Source organism: Epinephelus moara, chromosome 24, assembly GCF_006386435.1.
Source record: "Epinephelus moara isolate mb chromosome 24, YSFRI_EMoa_1.0, whole genome shotgun sequence".
NCBI classification, from domain to species: Eukaryota; Metazoa; Chordata; class Actinopteri; order Perciformes; family Serranidae; genus Epinephelus; species Epinephelus moara.
Window position 1 is genome coordinate 17,071,345 of NC_065529.1, and position 15,122 is coordinate 17,086,466.

Here is a 15,122-nt window from a genome sequence, read left to right on the forward strand (position 1 = left end):
AATATGAAACTACAGCTAGCAGACAGTTAGCTTAGCATAGCATAAAAGATGGGGAAATAGCTAGCCTGGCTCCGCCCAAAGGGAACAAAATACAGTTATGACTCTTAGCACCTCTAAATCTCAAATTACAGTATATCTTGTTTGTTTATCTGTACAAAAGTGCAATGATAAGTTACAGTTTTATGGGGGGCTATTTCTTGGCCTGGAGAAGTGAAATTTTACCAGCTTACCAGAGTCAGGTTGGCTGATTCCCTTCATTTTCAGTCATGCTAAGTTAAGCTAACTGGCTGCTGACTATAGCTTCATTTTGACTGTACAGACATGAAAGTGGTATCAATCTTTTTGTCTAACTCTCTGCAAGAAATTAAATACATTTTATTCCCAAAATGTCGAACTAATATAACACTGACAGGGTGATGCATGACTACTTGCCTTTGAATCACAAAGTGCATTTTCCTGATTATACTTCTTTACTTTTACTTGAGTAGAATTTAAAATCTTACTTGTAATAGAATATTGATAAAGGGTTACTTGGGTATTTTTTCAACTTGGACCCTATTTTCCCATGTTTTTGTGTCTAAGCGACTAATAGGAACAACAATTTTTAAAACTAGTCAAGTATTGAGAGAGAGCGCTGCAGCCAGCAGCCATGAAACAGGCTGCAGTACAACCACTCAAAGGCTATTTACATCCACTAAAAGTGCTTGTCTTTGCCACTGACAGGCTCAGATTGTTATTATAAGTGTCTGAATACATTATGAAAAGGATCCCTACTAGGACAGACCTTTTTGTCAAAGAGTAAGATTCTTTTGGTTTAACTAGAAACGGCCCCGAAATTGCCATCGCTAATCCCACCAGACTCCAGTGACTTCCCATCAGTCACTTAGAGAAAAAACATGGAAAAAGAGGGTCCAGGTTGACAAATAGCAAACTTACCCTTTAAGGTTAAGTTATTTCTGCTTTTCTTAAAAACAACCTGAATACATCACCCATAATGCCCCTCTCTCCCTCAGGAGCGGCTGATCGGAGAGATTGAGAAGTTGAGAAATGAGATTGACCACTTGAAACGCCGCAGTGGGGCGTTTGGAGATGGAACTCACCCTCGGTATACACACACACACACACCTCATTAACGCGTGCTCTCCTCATAAACACACTGTCCAACGTGATACTATGTATATTATTGATGGAACTCTGTTCTGTGTGTATCTCAGGTCTCACTTGGGCAGCTCCAGCGACCTTCGTTTCTCTGTGGTGGAGGGCCAAGATGGCCACTACAGCACGACTGTGATCAGGAGGGCACAGAAGGGCAGGCTGTCGGCACTACGAGATGACCCAAACAAGGTGCTAATGATGTCTTTATCAGGCCAAAACAACCCCACAGTCCCTCACATACACATACACCAAGCAGGATGGCCGACTTACAGATCACAAGATCATGTGTCAACTGTTCTTCTAACCACATGCAGCTCCTTACTAGTGCTTTATCTAAATGCATGCCTGCTTTGCTATAAAGTGTCAGTGCTTGGCTGATGTATGATGATCTTCATGCCTAACTTACCATTCTCTACTAACCTCTCTGTCTCTCTGTCTCTTTCACCTGCTGCCATGGACATGCTGTCTGATGTAAGTTCCCTGTTCATCCATTTCTTCTCATAACTGGTCTCATACTTCCACAAGTGTCGTATTTTTACATGTATGCATTTAATCAGAATTGAAGCATATTCTTCAGGCACATTTATTTATTCTTTAATGTTGTATTTATCACATGTACTGCATCGACATGTTTTAAAGCTCCTGTGTATTTGTTGTGTCCAGGTGTGCGCTGTGTTCGAACAGGACTATCCATCTCTGCGCGGGAGTGTCAGCCACCTCCTCGGCAGCGACATCGAGGCAGAGTCAGACCTGGATGATGACGTTAGCTCGACCCTGCTTTCCCCCAGCGGCCAATCAGACGCTCAGACTCTCGCGCTCATGTTGCAGGAGCAGCTCGACGCTATCAATGAAGAGATAAGGTGACAAAGTGCAGGCACATTAGATTACAGCACATGACAGTTTCATGATCCCCATGGGGAAAGTGGGTCAGCGCGGCAGCGAGAAACGGGATACAGATAAAAGGAGAACAAAATATTCAAGATAATACGACCAATAATTGGAAAGAAAGGGGACGTTTTAAAGATGCCGCATCAAAATAAAGGTGCTGCTGCTTCGCCTTGTTAATGCAATGCATGAAGGAGGCCTGTGGCCAGACAGGATGCACCGTAACTGATAGTGGCATTAGATAGTGAGATGATAACATGTAGATAAGATTCTTCATTCTTCAGTTCTCTTTGCGGCTGAAAGAGGACGCTATTTATTGGAGTTTACAGTCAACAAGGTCCTCTTGTGACACCTCAGAATATGCTTCTGGGGAGGAGATGCAAAGTAGATGCTGATTATGCTGCTGAGGAGCCAGACTCCCTCCAAGAAAGACAAAAAATGTCTCTACCTCAAATTGTATTTTTATTACAGCCAGGATCTTTGTAATATAACATTTTTCATGCAATTGTACAAGATAAATTAATAATTATTTCCCAGATTCATTGAGTAACTAAAAAAAATACAAGTCCTGCTGTAGAGCAAATGAGAAAGTGTTTTTATTATGAGCTTTTTAACTCCATATAAGGACTGTACTGAGATTTATTCATCATTACAAAAATACAAGGTGTGTGTTCTGTGTTCAGAAATAGTATGTGTGCACTTGTGTACGCGTAGGATGATCCAGGTGGAGAGAGAGTCAGCAGACCTCCGCTCGGACGAGATCGAGTCTCGGGTGAACAGCGGAAGCATGGATGGACTCAACGTGACGCTTCGACCCCGGGCGCTGCCCACCTCCGCCACCGCCCAGTCCCTGGCATCATCCTCCTCCCCGCCCACCAGCGGCCACTCCACACCTAAACACCACTCGCGCAACACCAGCCACCATCTAGGCATCATGACTCTGGTCAGAGAGCACATATGCTTTTACATATCAAACAACTCTATGTTTGCTGTAAAAGAAAAGCTGTATCTGTAACTGTGTTGTTTTGTTTGACAGCCAAGCGACTTGAGGAAACACCGCAGAAAAGTAGCAGTAAGTTTGCAAACACAGCTAAAATTATACTTTCTTTTGGCCGACTGTACTTTCGTGACTGAGCTGATGTTCTTATGTGACTCTTCTAGTCTCCGGTGGAAGTGGACAAAGCTACTATCAAGTGTGAGACATCGCCTCCCTCGTCTCCTCGCAGTTTACGGCTAGATACCAATTTCGCCCAGTTCACAGGCAGTCTAGAGGACGGCCGAGGGTAAACACACACACACACACACACACACACACACACACAGCATGATAAATCAGCTCCAGTGCAGACTTGCTGTTGGGTTGTTTTATGGGTCCACTTCAGCTTTCCAACAACAAATTTTGAGGACTGTATTGGCAGGAATTGGATCTGAATCTCACTTCTCAAACACAAAAACAAAAGTTTACCTTGCTGATTCAGAGTTCATAATACTATCATACCAAAGATTTTTGCATTAACAAAATTGTCTCTGTTTTAACCGTTTGCAGCAAGCAGAAGAAAGGCATCAAGTCATCTATTGGCCGATTGTTTGGGAAAAAGGAGAAGGGTCGAATGGATCAGACTGTGGGCAGGGATGGACAGCCTCTGCCGTCCTTAACAGGTAAGCTGCAGGGTATATATCATATCCCACACTGATGCAGTGTGAGAGAGATACAAATAAACACTTTTTTTTTTGCTGTATTCCAGACTTTGAGATGGGCATTGGTGACACAATGACTCTGGGGAAACTGGGCACACAGGCTGAGAGGGACCGCAGGATGAAGAAAAAGTAAACACAGCATTTCTTTTTCTGAATTTGTGTGTTTTCTCTCTGTTCCTGTTGTTTTAATACGTTCACCAAGCCTTTTTTCTGGAAATTCTCACGTCTGTTGTTCTTTGTCTGTTTTTAATTTCCTTGTTAGACACGAGCTTCTGGAAGACGCCAGGAAGAGAGGCCTGCCGTTTGCTCATTGGGATGGCCCTACTGTCGTCTCCTGGCTAGAGGTGCTCCCCTAATCTTCTTTTATATCTACCAGCCATAAATTTTCACAAAACCACACAAAAAGTATGTCAGGCTGCTACTGCATCTAATACAATGATAAACACAGCACTATCAAATACTAGACAGACCATTACAGCCTGATCTGCAGGCCCTTCCCCTTCTAATCTGACCTTTTATGGCGACAATGGTGGTAATGTTGAATATCTTGATGACTCTCGCCAGCTGTGGGTGGGTATGCCAGCGTGGTATGTGGCAGCCTGTCGCGCCAACGTGAAGAGCGGAGCCATCATGTCAGCTCTGTCTGACACGGAGATTCAGAGGGAGATTGGCATCAGCAACCCTCTGCACCGACTCAAACTCCGTTTGGCTATCCAGGAGATGGTGTCCCTCACCAGCCCATCTGCACCACTTACCTCCAGAACGGTAAGATGATTCAACAAGTATACCTCCATGGTTGCACATGTGCATACACAAGCAGCAGATGATAAATGAGCACATGAACGTAGGAGGGGATTACGAACACATTACCCTACACAAAAAAACTCCAGACCGCCTCCAATTGTTAAAGTCAAAGGAACACTTCACCCCCCAAATGATCATTTGTATATCAATATCTCATCCTGTGTTAGGTTTGATTTGTGAAAAAAAACCCTATTTTTCTCATATGCCTCCACTGCACGAAGAATCCAAAAACAAAGAAAATTCTTGATAAATTGAGGTCTGAGGGGTCCATGTTTAACAACAGCAAAATTACATAAAAATATCTGTTTACAAACTCTCACACAACTCTTGCAGTATAATCCAAGTCTCATTTATCCAGTCCTATGCTCAGGACTTCCCAAACAGACAGCCCTTTCCAATGGGGAACTGAACTAAAGTGAGGCTTATCTATTTTCTCTTCAAAGCCACACTCCATTGACAAAAACAGTAATTTTACTTTGCTGAACATGGGAGCTGTTGGTCTACCACTGCCTCAGTCGGTTGGTTTATTTGTGTTATTTTGGGACTCTGGTGAATCTAAACTAACCCTTTATAATTTAAACTAACTAACTGATGCAGCGGATCATAGATAGGTTTCACTTTCATTTCAGTTCCCTGTTGGAAAGGGCTGTCTGTTAAAGAAGCACTGAGCATATGACTGGACAAATGAGACTTGGATTATACTGCATGAGTTGTGTCAGAGTTTGTAAACGGATATTTTGATATAGTTTTGCTGTTGTTAAATTTGGACCCCTATGACTTCAATTCATCAATAATTTTCTGTTTTTGGATTCTTCATTCACCGGAGGTATGCAAGGAAAACAAAGTTTTCTCAACAAATTCAACATAATATTTGCTGAGTGACTGACATACAAATGGTCATTCGGGGTGTGAAGTATTTCTTTAACCTTCACTCTGCACCCTGAGGTGATGACTCCTCACTCTTTTTTGTTGTTTTGTGTCCTTGTTGAGACCACGGTACTGGGCTGACATGTCCTTTTCTGCTGCCATAAATTGCATGGGGTTCTGTGTGGGAAAACAAATAGTGCCACATATAGCTACAAGCTACCTGCCTGAAATACACTCCCTCCCTTGGCATCACTCAACACAATGTTTGTCTGTGTGTGTGTGTGTGTGTGTGTGTGTGTGTGTGTGTGTGTGTGTGTGTGTGTGTGTGTGTGTGTGTGTGTATGCGCGTGCGTGTTTGTCTCTGTCTGTGTGTGTGCGCATGGGGGGTATTATGTGTGAAAATATACACGAGTGCATTCTTGGGTGTGTTTTTGTGCGTGTTTCTGCATGCATGTGTGCGTACGTGTGTGTTCGGGTGTGTTTTCGTCCTCTGAGCAGTCCTCCGGAAATGTGTGGGTGACTCATGAAGAGATGGAGAACCTGGCTTCCTCCACTAAAGCGGTCAGTACCATCTGGGTGCTCCCCTCCCCTTCCTACCCCCCCACCCAACACTTTCTCACACTCACACTGTCCCCACCGTGACACACATATGTCATCTCCCGGAAGACCCCTTTAAATACACACTACATCACGCACTAACGCATATTTGTGCTCGTGCCGGTATATCTACCTGGGTGTCAGATGGAATTGTTGTAACCTGTGGTCATGTGATCTGTGTCTTTGTGAAAGGTGAAAATAGTAGTATGAGTGTGAGAGATGTGTAAAGGTTAACTGCAGAGTGAAAACTTTGTGAAGGGCTTTGTGTGTGTGTCTGTGTGTGTATTTCTGAATGTGCATCACGTGTGTTTCTCTGACCTTGTATATTGTCTCTACCATGCTGCCACTCAGGAGAATGAGGAGGGCAGCTGGGCACAGGTGAGGTCACTGATCTGCTAACATCTGTCTGCACACGCTCAGCCCACGCTCTTCACTAACACACACATTCATATTTGACTAAGAGACTGCAGCCAATTCAGTGTCAATATTATACTCTGCACACAGTAATTGGGAGAGTGGACACAGAGGCAGAGTAGGAGGGACACTGAGTTTTTGGCAGGCTCCAAAATGTTCTATTGAATTTATCAAGTGTCTTTTTTTAACACACTTCAAACTAAACTGTGTTCATCTCTGCTGAAAAATGGCGTTTTGTAATTTGGGTGATCTGACCCTGTAATCAAGATAAACAATGACGATTTCTTTTACATTTGCCAGCAACATATTCTATCATCCCATATCTTAGCAATTGTTATGTTTTATCTGTGTTAAATAAGCTACAAATGCATGATCCACCCACACAGGTGTTTTTACTTAGTCTCCCTGATCAGAGCTCTTTTCAGGGCTGTGTGAGTGTGTACAGTCTGTACCTGACTGGCATATAATAAATGCCCTCCTAACTTTGGGACAGCTCACCCCAAAATAAAATAAAAACATATTTATCTTCTAACTTGCAGTGCTATTTATCAAGATGGTTTTGGTGTGAGTTGCCAAGTGTTGGAGATGTCTGCCTTCTCTTGAATATAAAGGAACTAGATGGCACTCAGCTTGTGGTGTGCAAAGTCCCAAAAAATACATTTGAAAAGCTCAATAACATCCCAGAAATTATGACCAGATAACTCCACAGACCTTGTTGTTAGCAGTTCAATGTAGGAACTATTTTCTTTCTACCTATATACACCCGCCAACCATATCACTGCACAGAAGGCGGCGTGTATCTACTGCTAGCTCACCTAGCACCACTGAGCTAGCTAACATTACAGCTCAGCCAAGGAGGACGCCTCTTGTGCATGATACATTTATGCTTCCTTCTGCACAGTGTTATGTTTGACGGGGGTAGTTTGGCAGAAAGAAAATAGTTCCTACATGAAACCTCATAACATGTCTGGATTATCTTGAGTAACCAGGTCATAATTTCTGGAAAGAGACATTGCTGTTGAGTTTTTCAAATGTATTCTGTTGGCACTTTGAGCACCACAAGCTGAGTGCCATCTAGTTCTATTGTATTGTAAAGAAGGCAGACACTTCTACGGCTGATATCTCCAACACTCTGCAACTCACACCAAAACAGTCTAGATTGATAAATAGCACTACAGGTAAGAGGAAGAATATGTATTTTTGATTTTGGAATGAACTGCCCCTTTAATAGGACTTTGTCACAGCAGACATTTTTAACTTCAACTCTGAAAGCAGTTCAATGGAATTCAGTCATCAATTATTTCTTTTTATTTTCCTATTGTGACCTATGAGTTTGGTGGCTTATTGTAATTTCCAGCATAATTCTGCCCAGTGTTAATTTCAGCAGAGGCCTAATCAGAGAGAATGACTAAAAACACCTGTGTGTGCTAGAAGAGCTGATTTATTTTAAAATACAGAAAACCACAGGAACATGTTTCGGTTCTTGAGATAGACAGATCAACAGGATTCATTTTTTTTTTAATATTTTGGTTCATCTTAGCATAGAGAGCACAGGTGTATCTACTGAAAGTAATGACACAATATGCACAATACTGGTGCCATGGATCTGGAAAACCCAAATAGACAGCAGCTATAGTAACACCTGTGCCTTTGTGTCAATGCCTGCTGTGAAAAAAGGCCTGTGGTACATTTGGACTCAAAGTGTAATCATATACGCAAAAAAATGGGGATTATTTTATTCATTTACTTCCAGTCTCTCTCTTTTCTGTTGCACAAATTAGTAACATTCTGTGCTCCTCTCCCCGTAGACTCTGGCGTATGGCGATATGAATCATGAGTGGATAGGGAACGAGTGGCTGCCAAGCCTCGGTTTGCCTCAGTACCGCTCCTACTTCATGGAGTGTCTGGTGGACGCACGCATGCTGGACCACCTGACCAAGAAGGATCTAAGGAGCCACCTCAAGATGGTGGACAGCTTCCATAGGTCTGTAGAGAGGGCGATCATCTTAGCTGCTGTTTGATGAGCCTCCCCTTTCATGTGCTAACTGGACACATTAGCAATGGAGATGAGAAAGCTAATGATGCATATGTGCCTGTGCTTTTCTGTGTTTGTGTTTGAGCTTGTTTGTTCCATCATGTTTGTGTGTGTATGTGTGTGTGTGCATGTGTGCGTGTGTGTGTGTGTGTGTGTGTGTGAATCAGGGCTAGTCTGCAGTACGGGATTATGTGCTTGAAGAGACTCAATTATGACAGGAAAGACCTGGAGCGCCGGAGAGAGGACAGCCAACACGACATGAAAGGTACACTTTACACACACCCCGATACACACGCAGTGACAAAAAAAGCCCACACGCGCACACACACACACACACACACACATACACATTTTCAAACACTAGTGCACAGGAATGCACACGTCCACGGTCTTATCGGGCCAGAGTACCACCTACTGGTTTTGCCTGATATTTTCAATTTGGCCTGAGCAGTGAAACAGCTGCACCTTAGACTGTCAAAAAGCCAGCTGAAGCAGGCCTACAATCTTATGATCCAAAGCTCCACATACCAAGAGTAGTCCACACACACACACACACACACACACACATACAATCACAAACACACATACACTTAGATCTATCCAGCTCTCTCGCCCTTTTGACCTTGAGTTCTGCACATGAACTTGACTCAGCTGTCATGTCAAATCAGAGTCCTGCCCTGTTTACGCACACACACACACACACACACACACACACACACGCACACATGCACACACACCGCCTGTTCCAACTTGGAAAGCTGGCTGACAGCTGTGCTTTAAATGAACAAAGGGAGTGTGCCAGTGAGTTGACACTATGTGGACATGCACATTATCTCTTTATCTCTCTCTTTCTAGCTCTCTGACTCTAAATCAAGCTGCTCTTATTTACCGGTAATGAAGTGTGCTGACATTTTTACATAACATTATGCTACAGTAGCGCAAGTCTGAAGCCTCTCTCTTTTTACTTTAGATGTGTTGGTGTGGACCAATGAGCAGGTGATCCACTGGGTCTTGTCCATTGGTTTGAGGGAGTACAGCAGCAACCTGTTGGAGAGCGGCGTCCACGGAGCGCTCATCTCTCTAGACGAGACCTTCGACTACAGCAGCCTAGCGCTCATCTTGCAGATCCCTATGCAGAACACACAGGTGGTTATAGAGGAAATCACAACAGTTTACACACAGCATGCAATTACTGAAGTAACCTGAAGGGTACAAAGATATCAAGTGTTGTATGATCTGATTTTTAAAGGCAATAAGGAACATTTTGTGGGCAGTCTGAAAGGTCCAGTGTGTAGGATTGAGGGAGATATGTTTGCAAAAATGGAATATAACAGAATTAAATATGTTTTCAATAGTGTATAATCACCTGAAAATAAGTATCATCATCATGTTTTCGTTACCTTAGAATGAGCCATTTATATCTACATAGGGAGCAGGCCTTCATCCACAGAGTCCACCATGTTTGTACAGTTGCCAAGAACGGACAAACCAAACACTGGTTCTAGATCAAGCCATTTTTGCGTCGGCCACCATAGTCAGCAGCCTTCTGCACCAAGCCAAACAGCATCGGATCCAACAGTAATTTTTGATGTGAAACTGCTTTATTCTGTGTTTTTCCTGGTTTACATCACCGTCCGTTTGTTCTGGAGAGTAAGAGGCCTCTGCGGATAATCTGGCACCTGGTAAAAACCTCCTGAACAATGAATGCCAAAAGAATCCTACCCGGGATTTTAGGTATGGCACATGGGAGAAGTTTCAGCAGGTTGCAGTCGCAGTTGTCACCATAGATGCCACTAAATCCGACACACTCCTCCTTTAAGGAATTAGGAAATAAAATATATAAACTAGAGAATTGTACCAATGAGATCTATTTTGTTTAGTATGGCAATATCCTACACATTCAACACCTTCATCCCCAGTAGTGCAAACTCATGGCAGGCCATGAGCTTACAGCCACCAGTCCATCTTCCAACAATAACAGTTTATTGAAGTTTTTATGAGGTTGGTTGATTTACTCCTTGGTGACGCGGCAGTTTGGGTGCAGTCAGCATTTCCTTCTCCCGCTGGCCACATGCTGCCAGCATTTACTTGTGATTCAGATTCTGTATCAGTTCTCTGATCAGAAGGCCTCTGTTGCTCTCACTCAGGCTTCACTTGAAAGAATATTACCAGTCAGAGGCTTCAGTCGAGATGACAAGCCCACAGATTCATATTCACTGGTGAACAAAAAACATAAAGGTTACTTCTGTTTATTAGAGGTATTCATTGACGTTTTTCCATCAGCTTTGGTTCGTTTCTGAGTCTGGCTGGTCAGCCCACAGCTTTACTGTGTCTCCTGCTGTTTCTCAGGCACGGCAGGTTCTAGAGAGGGAGTTCAACAACCTGTTAGCCCTGGGGACCGACCGCCGACTAGAGGAGGTGACCTCTTAAAGCTTTGATCAAATACAACATTGTTGAAAAAAGACCAAGTGTCTGACCTTTCTTTCTATCCCTGTAGAGTGGGGATGACAAGTCTTTTCGACGCTCTCCATCGTGGCGCAAAAGGTTTCGGTCACGTGAGGGAGGGGCGAGCCTGGGCATGATGGCGGGTTCCATGGAAACACTGCCTGCTGGCTTCCGCATGCCATCCATGTCCATGCCGCCCTCTGTGAATTTGATGCCCAAGAAACAGCTGCAGCCTGAAGGTGTGTTACAGTACTAACCAAACTCCTTTACCTCAGTTTGTGTATTTTTTTCTGTGTGTATCTATGTGCTTCTCTCTGCTTGTCTTGACTGACTAACTGCACGCTGTGTCCTCTCTGTCCTGCTGCGTCCAAACCCCTCTGTGCCACCGTCCTCTCAAGCTCCTCCCCCGGCGCCCCCGAGACTCGACCCCTCGGCTGTGCGGACCTATTCATGCTAACTTCTCTCTGCTTACTAACAGGAGCGCTAATGCTAACAGGTAAGCTAACAAAACACCACCTGAAACTGCTGAACTGACAGCTCAGTGTGCTTTTAACCAGCATTGCCCAGCTTTGCGGCATGAGGCAGGAATGTGGCACTTACTTACAGTACCAGGCGTATGAATGATAACCTCTTCTTCTTCGAATCATTAATTTACGCAACCGCAATTTGTACAATGGTAATGGTGTGATTATACAGGATATAGTTCTACTGAAAGTCTATAAATGATGATACTGAATTATTGCTCAGGTTTTGGTTCATTGATTCCACAATTAGTGGAAAAGTGTTAGAAGGGACCTATTATGCTCATTTCCAGGTTTATACTTGCATTCAGGCTTTTCACCAGAACATATTTAAAACACACCTTTATTTTCCTCATACTGTCTGTACTGGAACACCTGAACCCAGGCTGCTGATCAACAGCCCTGTACATGGGGCGCCTGCTCTATCCACTAAGCCACCGACACCCCCTACCATACACTGTTTAGCTGCTATTGAGAGTTTAGCTTCAAAACACAACTAGACATGTTGCAGCAGGAATATGATACGAAATTAACAACATTAGCAATCTTGATTACATGTTTTCCTGGTGTTTTGCCCCTTTCTCACTCCAAAAAACCCCCAATAATACCTGCTTTTTAATGCAATGGGAAAGGGTTTAATCAGCACTCACACCCAGGTCAAATATCACAGCAGTGGTCATAGGTATTTATCACCTCAGACTCCAATTGGCACTGATGGGAGCAAAAGACCTGGGTGACTGCGCTAATTTTAGTTCCTTTACCAGTGAGATGCAATGACGCACCACCACAAAATACCGTCCACCTCCGTCTAAGCAGTGCTCAAACTAAAATCGATCCAAATGAGTCTGCACTGAGTTTAAGAGAGACTTAATAAATTAGAGATATATTAAAAGGAGTAACCACCTTAACATTTTCACTGATCTCTATACTCCTCTCTACTGTTTATTCATGTGGCCAATCCATGACGTCGACGTGACACATTCAAGAACACACCCACACACACAAGGAAAAGGCGTACTCCTCTGCTGCAGAGCTATATACACCGCACTGTCCTACTGGCAATGGTAAAGGAGTCTATAGCCTATTTTTAGCTGGTTTGCCGAATTTAAAAAACACGCTTACATGCGCTAATTTTGGTGGAAAGGGGGTACAAGTGATGTAAACACTTGCACTGGCATCTCTAGAGCAGATGACCATATAAAGAAATCTGTTATAGGGGTGACCTCTAGCTCACTTTGTTGAGTGTGTGCCTCATATAGGCTGAGTCCTTTGCAGTGGCCCGGTTTCGTTTCCAACTGCCAGCCCGTTGCTGTATGTTTTCCCCCCTTCTCTCTCATGCGTTTCCTGTTTCTCTTAAGCTATCCTATCAATAAAGGCAAAAAACACCCAAAAAATAATCTAAAAAAAGAAATAGAGAGTAGCGTATTCAGAGCAGTCTGAAGCCTGAGGTTTTTACAGTTTTTTTTTAAAACTTTGGCCATGTTTAATATGAACAGCCAACATTGTAACATCATACAAATGACAGAAAACAAGGGGGAAAAAAGCATAATGGGTCCCCATTTATATGGTTTTAAATGTTATTGTGTAGAGTGTCTTCTATCCTGCGATAAAATGATATTGATTTTTGCTGTGAGAGTGGTTTCATTTGAAAATATTAGGGTTGGGTTTTGGTTTTTTTTGGCATTTATGGGCTTCTACCACAATCATGTCATGATTTAGATATCTGCTTGTATTGTGCATGTCGGGGTTAGGGTTAGGGTTAGACATGTATTGTACATGTCAAAGCAAAACATTTCTCTTACATGCTCTCTCACTTTCCTCCCCTTTTTTCTCTCCTTCAGTGCATTCTCATTACCTATACGGACACATGCTTGCGGCCTTTTGAGAGTGATATGCCAAATCTGGAGAGGGCAGTCCTGGGTGCCACTGGGGAGGGGTCTTCACCCCTTCGTCGCCCGGCCTCGCCTCCCACCTTTCACCTCTCACCTCTCCTACGGACACGTGCAATACAGAGGCCAACTCTGACCTTTGAACTCTTGAGAGTGCTCATTGGCTGCGCTCGCTGCTGTAAAGGAGACTCATCCCTGTCTCTCCCAGTTTACCCCAGTGCTCCCAGTAGCCTTGTTGTTGTGATGTTGTGCTCCCGCTCCCCTGGTCTCAGCTGTGGGTTCTTGTCCTGGTTCTAATCTCTCAACATGGCCAAGTCCGAACCAATCGTCCTGTGTCGTCGCTTCCTGAGCAACAAGAGAGTTGGTTAGTGTAGAAAAGATTTAAAGGGGTGGTGACACATCGTTGATTTGGACTTGGGAATGATGAATACTTGTATAAATGGCAGATCCCACTGCACATTGCCCCTCTACCGGTTATGCAAGGTATTACTCATTTATCGTCTCTGTACATAAAATGGATGACTTATGTTTTTTATAGAAATATTATATATATAAATATATATATATTGGAAATATATATGGAAAATAATATAATATTGCTGTATGAAACCCAATGCCCTGTATTCGATAGTGACTGTTCTCTCTCTCTTTCTCTTTCTTTCTCTTTCTCTCCGTGTTGGACCTTTGTGTGTCTTTTGCTGTATGCTGTAAGTGTGTGAATCGTTAGTGGGAGGGTCTCACTAAGAAGGGGGTGCGTTTCTACAAGGACTCTTCACAGGTTCATGGGTCCAATTTCAGACTTCTCTCTTTGCCTCTTCTCCTGTTCTTTCCTTTTCCCTCCTCCTTCTCCTCCTCTTTTGACACTATGTAGCTGTTACCTCTCCTCTTTTTCGCCTCTCTCGCCTTCAGTATGACACTATGTAGCCTAGACTAGAGAGAATCCTTTAATATGAAGAGTGTGTCTGTGCGTGTGTGTGAGTTTGTGAACGAGTCTCTCTGCTCAAGACTTGTAGAGAAATTGTGCGTGAAAGGCCGACCCCAGCCGTGTGACCATGACTTTTCTCTGTGGATGGGTAGTGTGAACACTGTAGCTCCTCCTCTCTGTTGATTCCTTACTTTATCTCAAATCAAACTGTAAACTGCTGCTCAACATCAGCCAATGATACACACGTAAAACTGCTCAAAGTGACGGACTCGTCTTATCCCGTCCCGTCACCTCCCGTTTAGTTGCCATGGAGATGTGCCAGTGAGCAGTCAGTACTCTTGGCTGACCAACTCCTCATCCAATGAGAACACAGCATATGAACCAGTGAAGTGCTGGATGGGTGTACAATCTTTTATTTTGTTTTTTTTATTTCAGAGTTTTTCCAAGGTGTCTAAAAGGTGTAATGTGCTATGTGGCAGCTATGAGTACTGTGTCTTTATTCCAGGTGTGAAACAATGCTGACAAATCAAGATTTTATTATTTGGCTATTTAAAAAAAGTGAACTGTATTTATGACACTATATAGACATGAGTAAAGCTGTTTTTTAAAGATTTGGGGTCCGTGTTTGTGTTCCTTTTGAGGGTATCATATCAAAGTATCTCATCGGTAGTTAAAGGGAAATTTCGGTTTATTTCAACCTGTCTCCTATCGTCCTAAATTTGGTTCAAGTGACTAGTGACATACAGATAATAGTTAGCATGTTAGCCGTTAGCCTAGATACAGCCATAGCGTCAGACCTGTTAAAACGTAATTGAACGGGCAACCTTCAAGTGCAAAGTTAGTCCACTAAACAAGCTTTTTTTCCACAAAGACCGCCTCATATCGTT

General features: G+C 43.3%; 1 protein-coding gene across 1 annotated transcript in view; it reads left to right on the plus strand.

Annotated features, from left to right (window-relative positions):
- Positions 1-14,817, plus strand: part of ppfia4 (PTPRF interacting protein alpha 4) — a 75,657-nt gene extending 60,840 nt beyond the window's left edge. Inside the window, exons 13-30 of the mRNA XM_050037887.1 lie at positions 1,014-1,105; positions 1,215-1,344; positions 1,840-2,015; positions 2,755-2,983; positions 3,077-3,112; positions 3,202-3,323; positions 3,587-3,699; positions 3,786-3,867; positions 4,001-4,082; positions 4,303-4,503; positions 5,908-5,970; positions 6,358-6,384; positions 8,229-8,404; positions 8,623-8,720; positions 9,426-9,601; positions 10,805-10,873; positions 10,953-11,139; positions 13,263-14,817. Coding sequence (XP_049893844.1) covers positions 1,014-1,105; positions 1,215-1,344; positions 1,840-2,015; positions 2,755-2,983; positions 3,077-3,112; positions 3,202-3,323; positions 3,587-3,699; positions 3,786-3,867; positions 4,001-4,082; positions 4,303-4,503; positions 5,908-5,970; positions 6,358-6,384; positions 8,229-8,404; positions 8,623-8,720; positions 9,426-9,601; positions 10,805-10,873; positions 10,953-11,139; positions 13,263-13,306 — 2,103 coding nt within the window. The 3' untranslated portion in view covers positions 13,307-14,817. The remainder of the gene's footprint in view (positions 1-1,013; positions 1,106-1,214; positions 1,345-1,839; positions 2,016-2,754; positions 2,984-3,076; positions 3,113-3,201; positions 3,324-3,586; positions 3,700-3,785; positions 3,868-4,000; positions 4,083-4,302; positions 4,504-5,907; positions 5,971-6,357; positions 6,385-8,228; positions 8,405-8,622; positions 8,721-9,425; positions 9,602-10,804; positions 10,874-10,952; positions 11,140-13,262) is intronic.
- Positions 14,818-15,122: the final 305 nt, after the last annotated feature.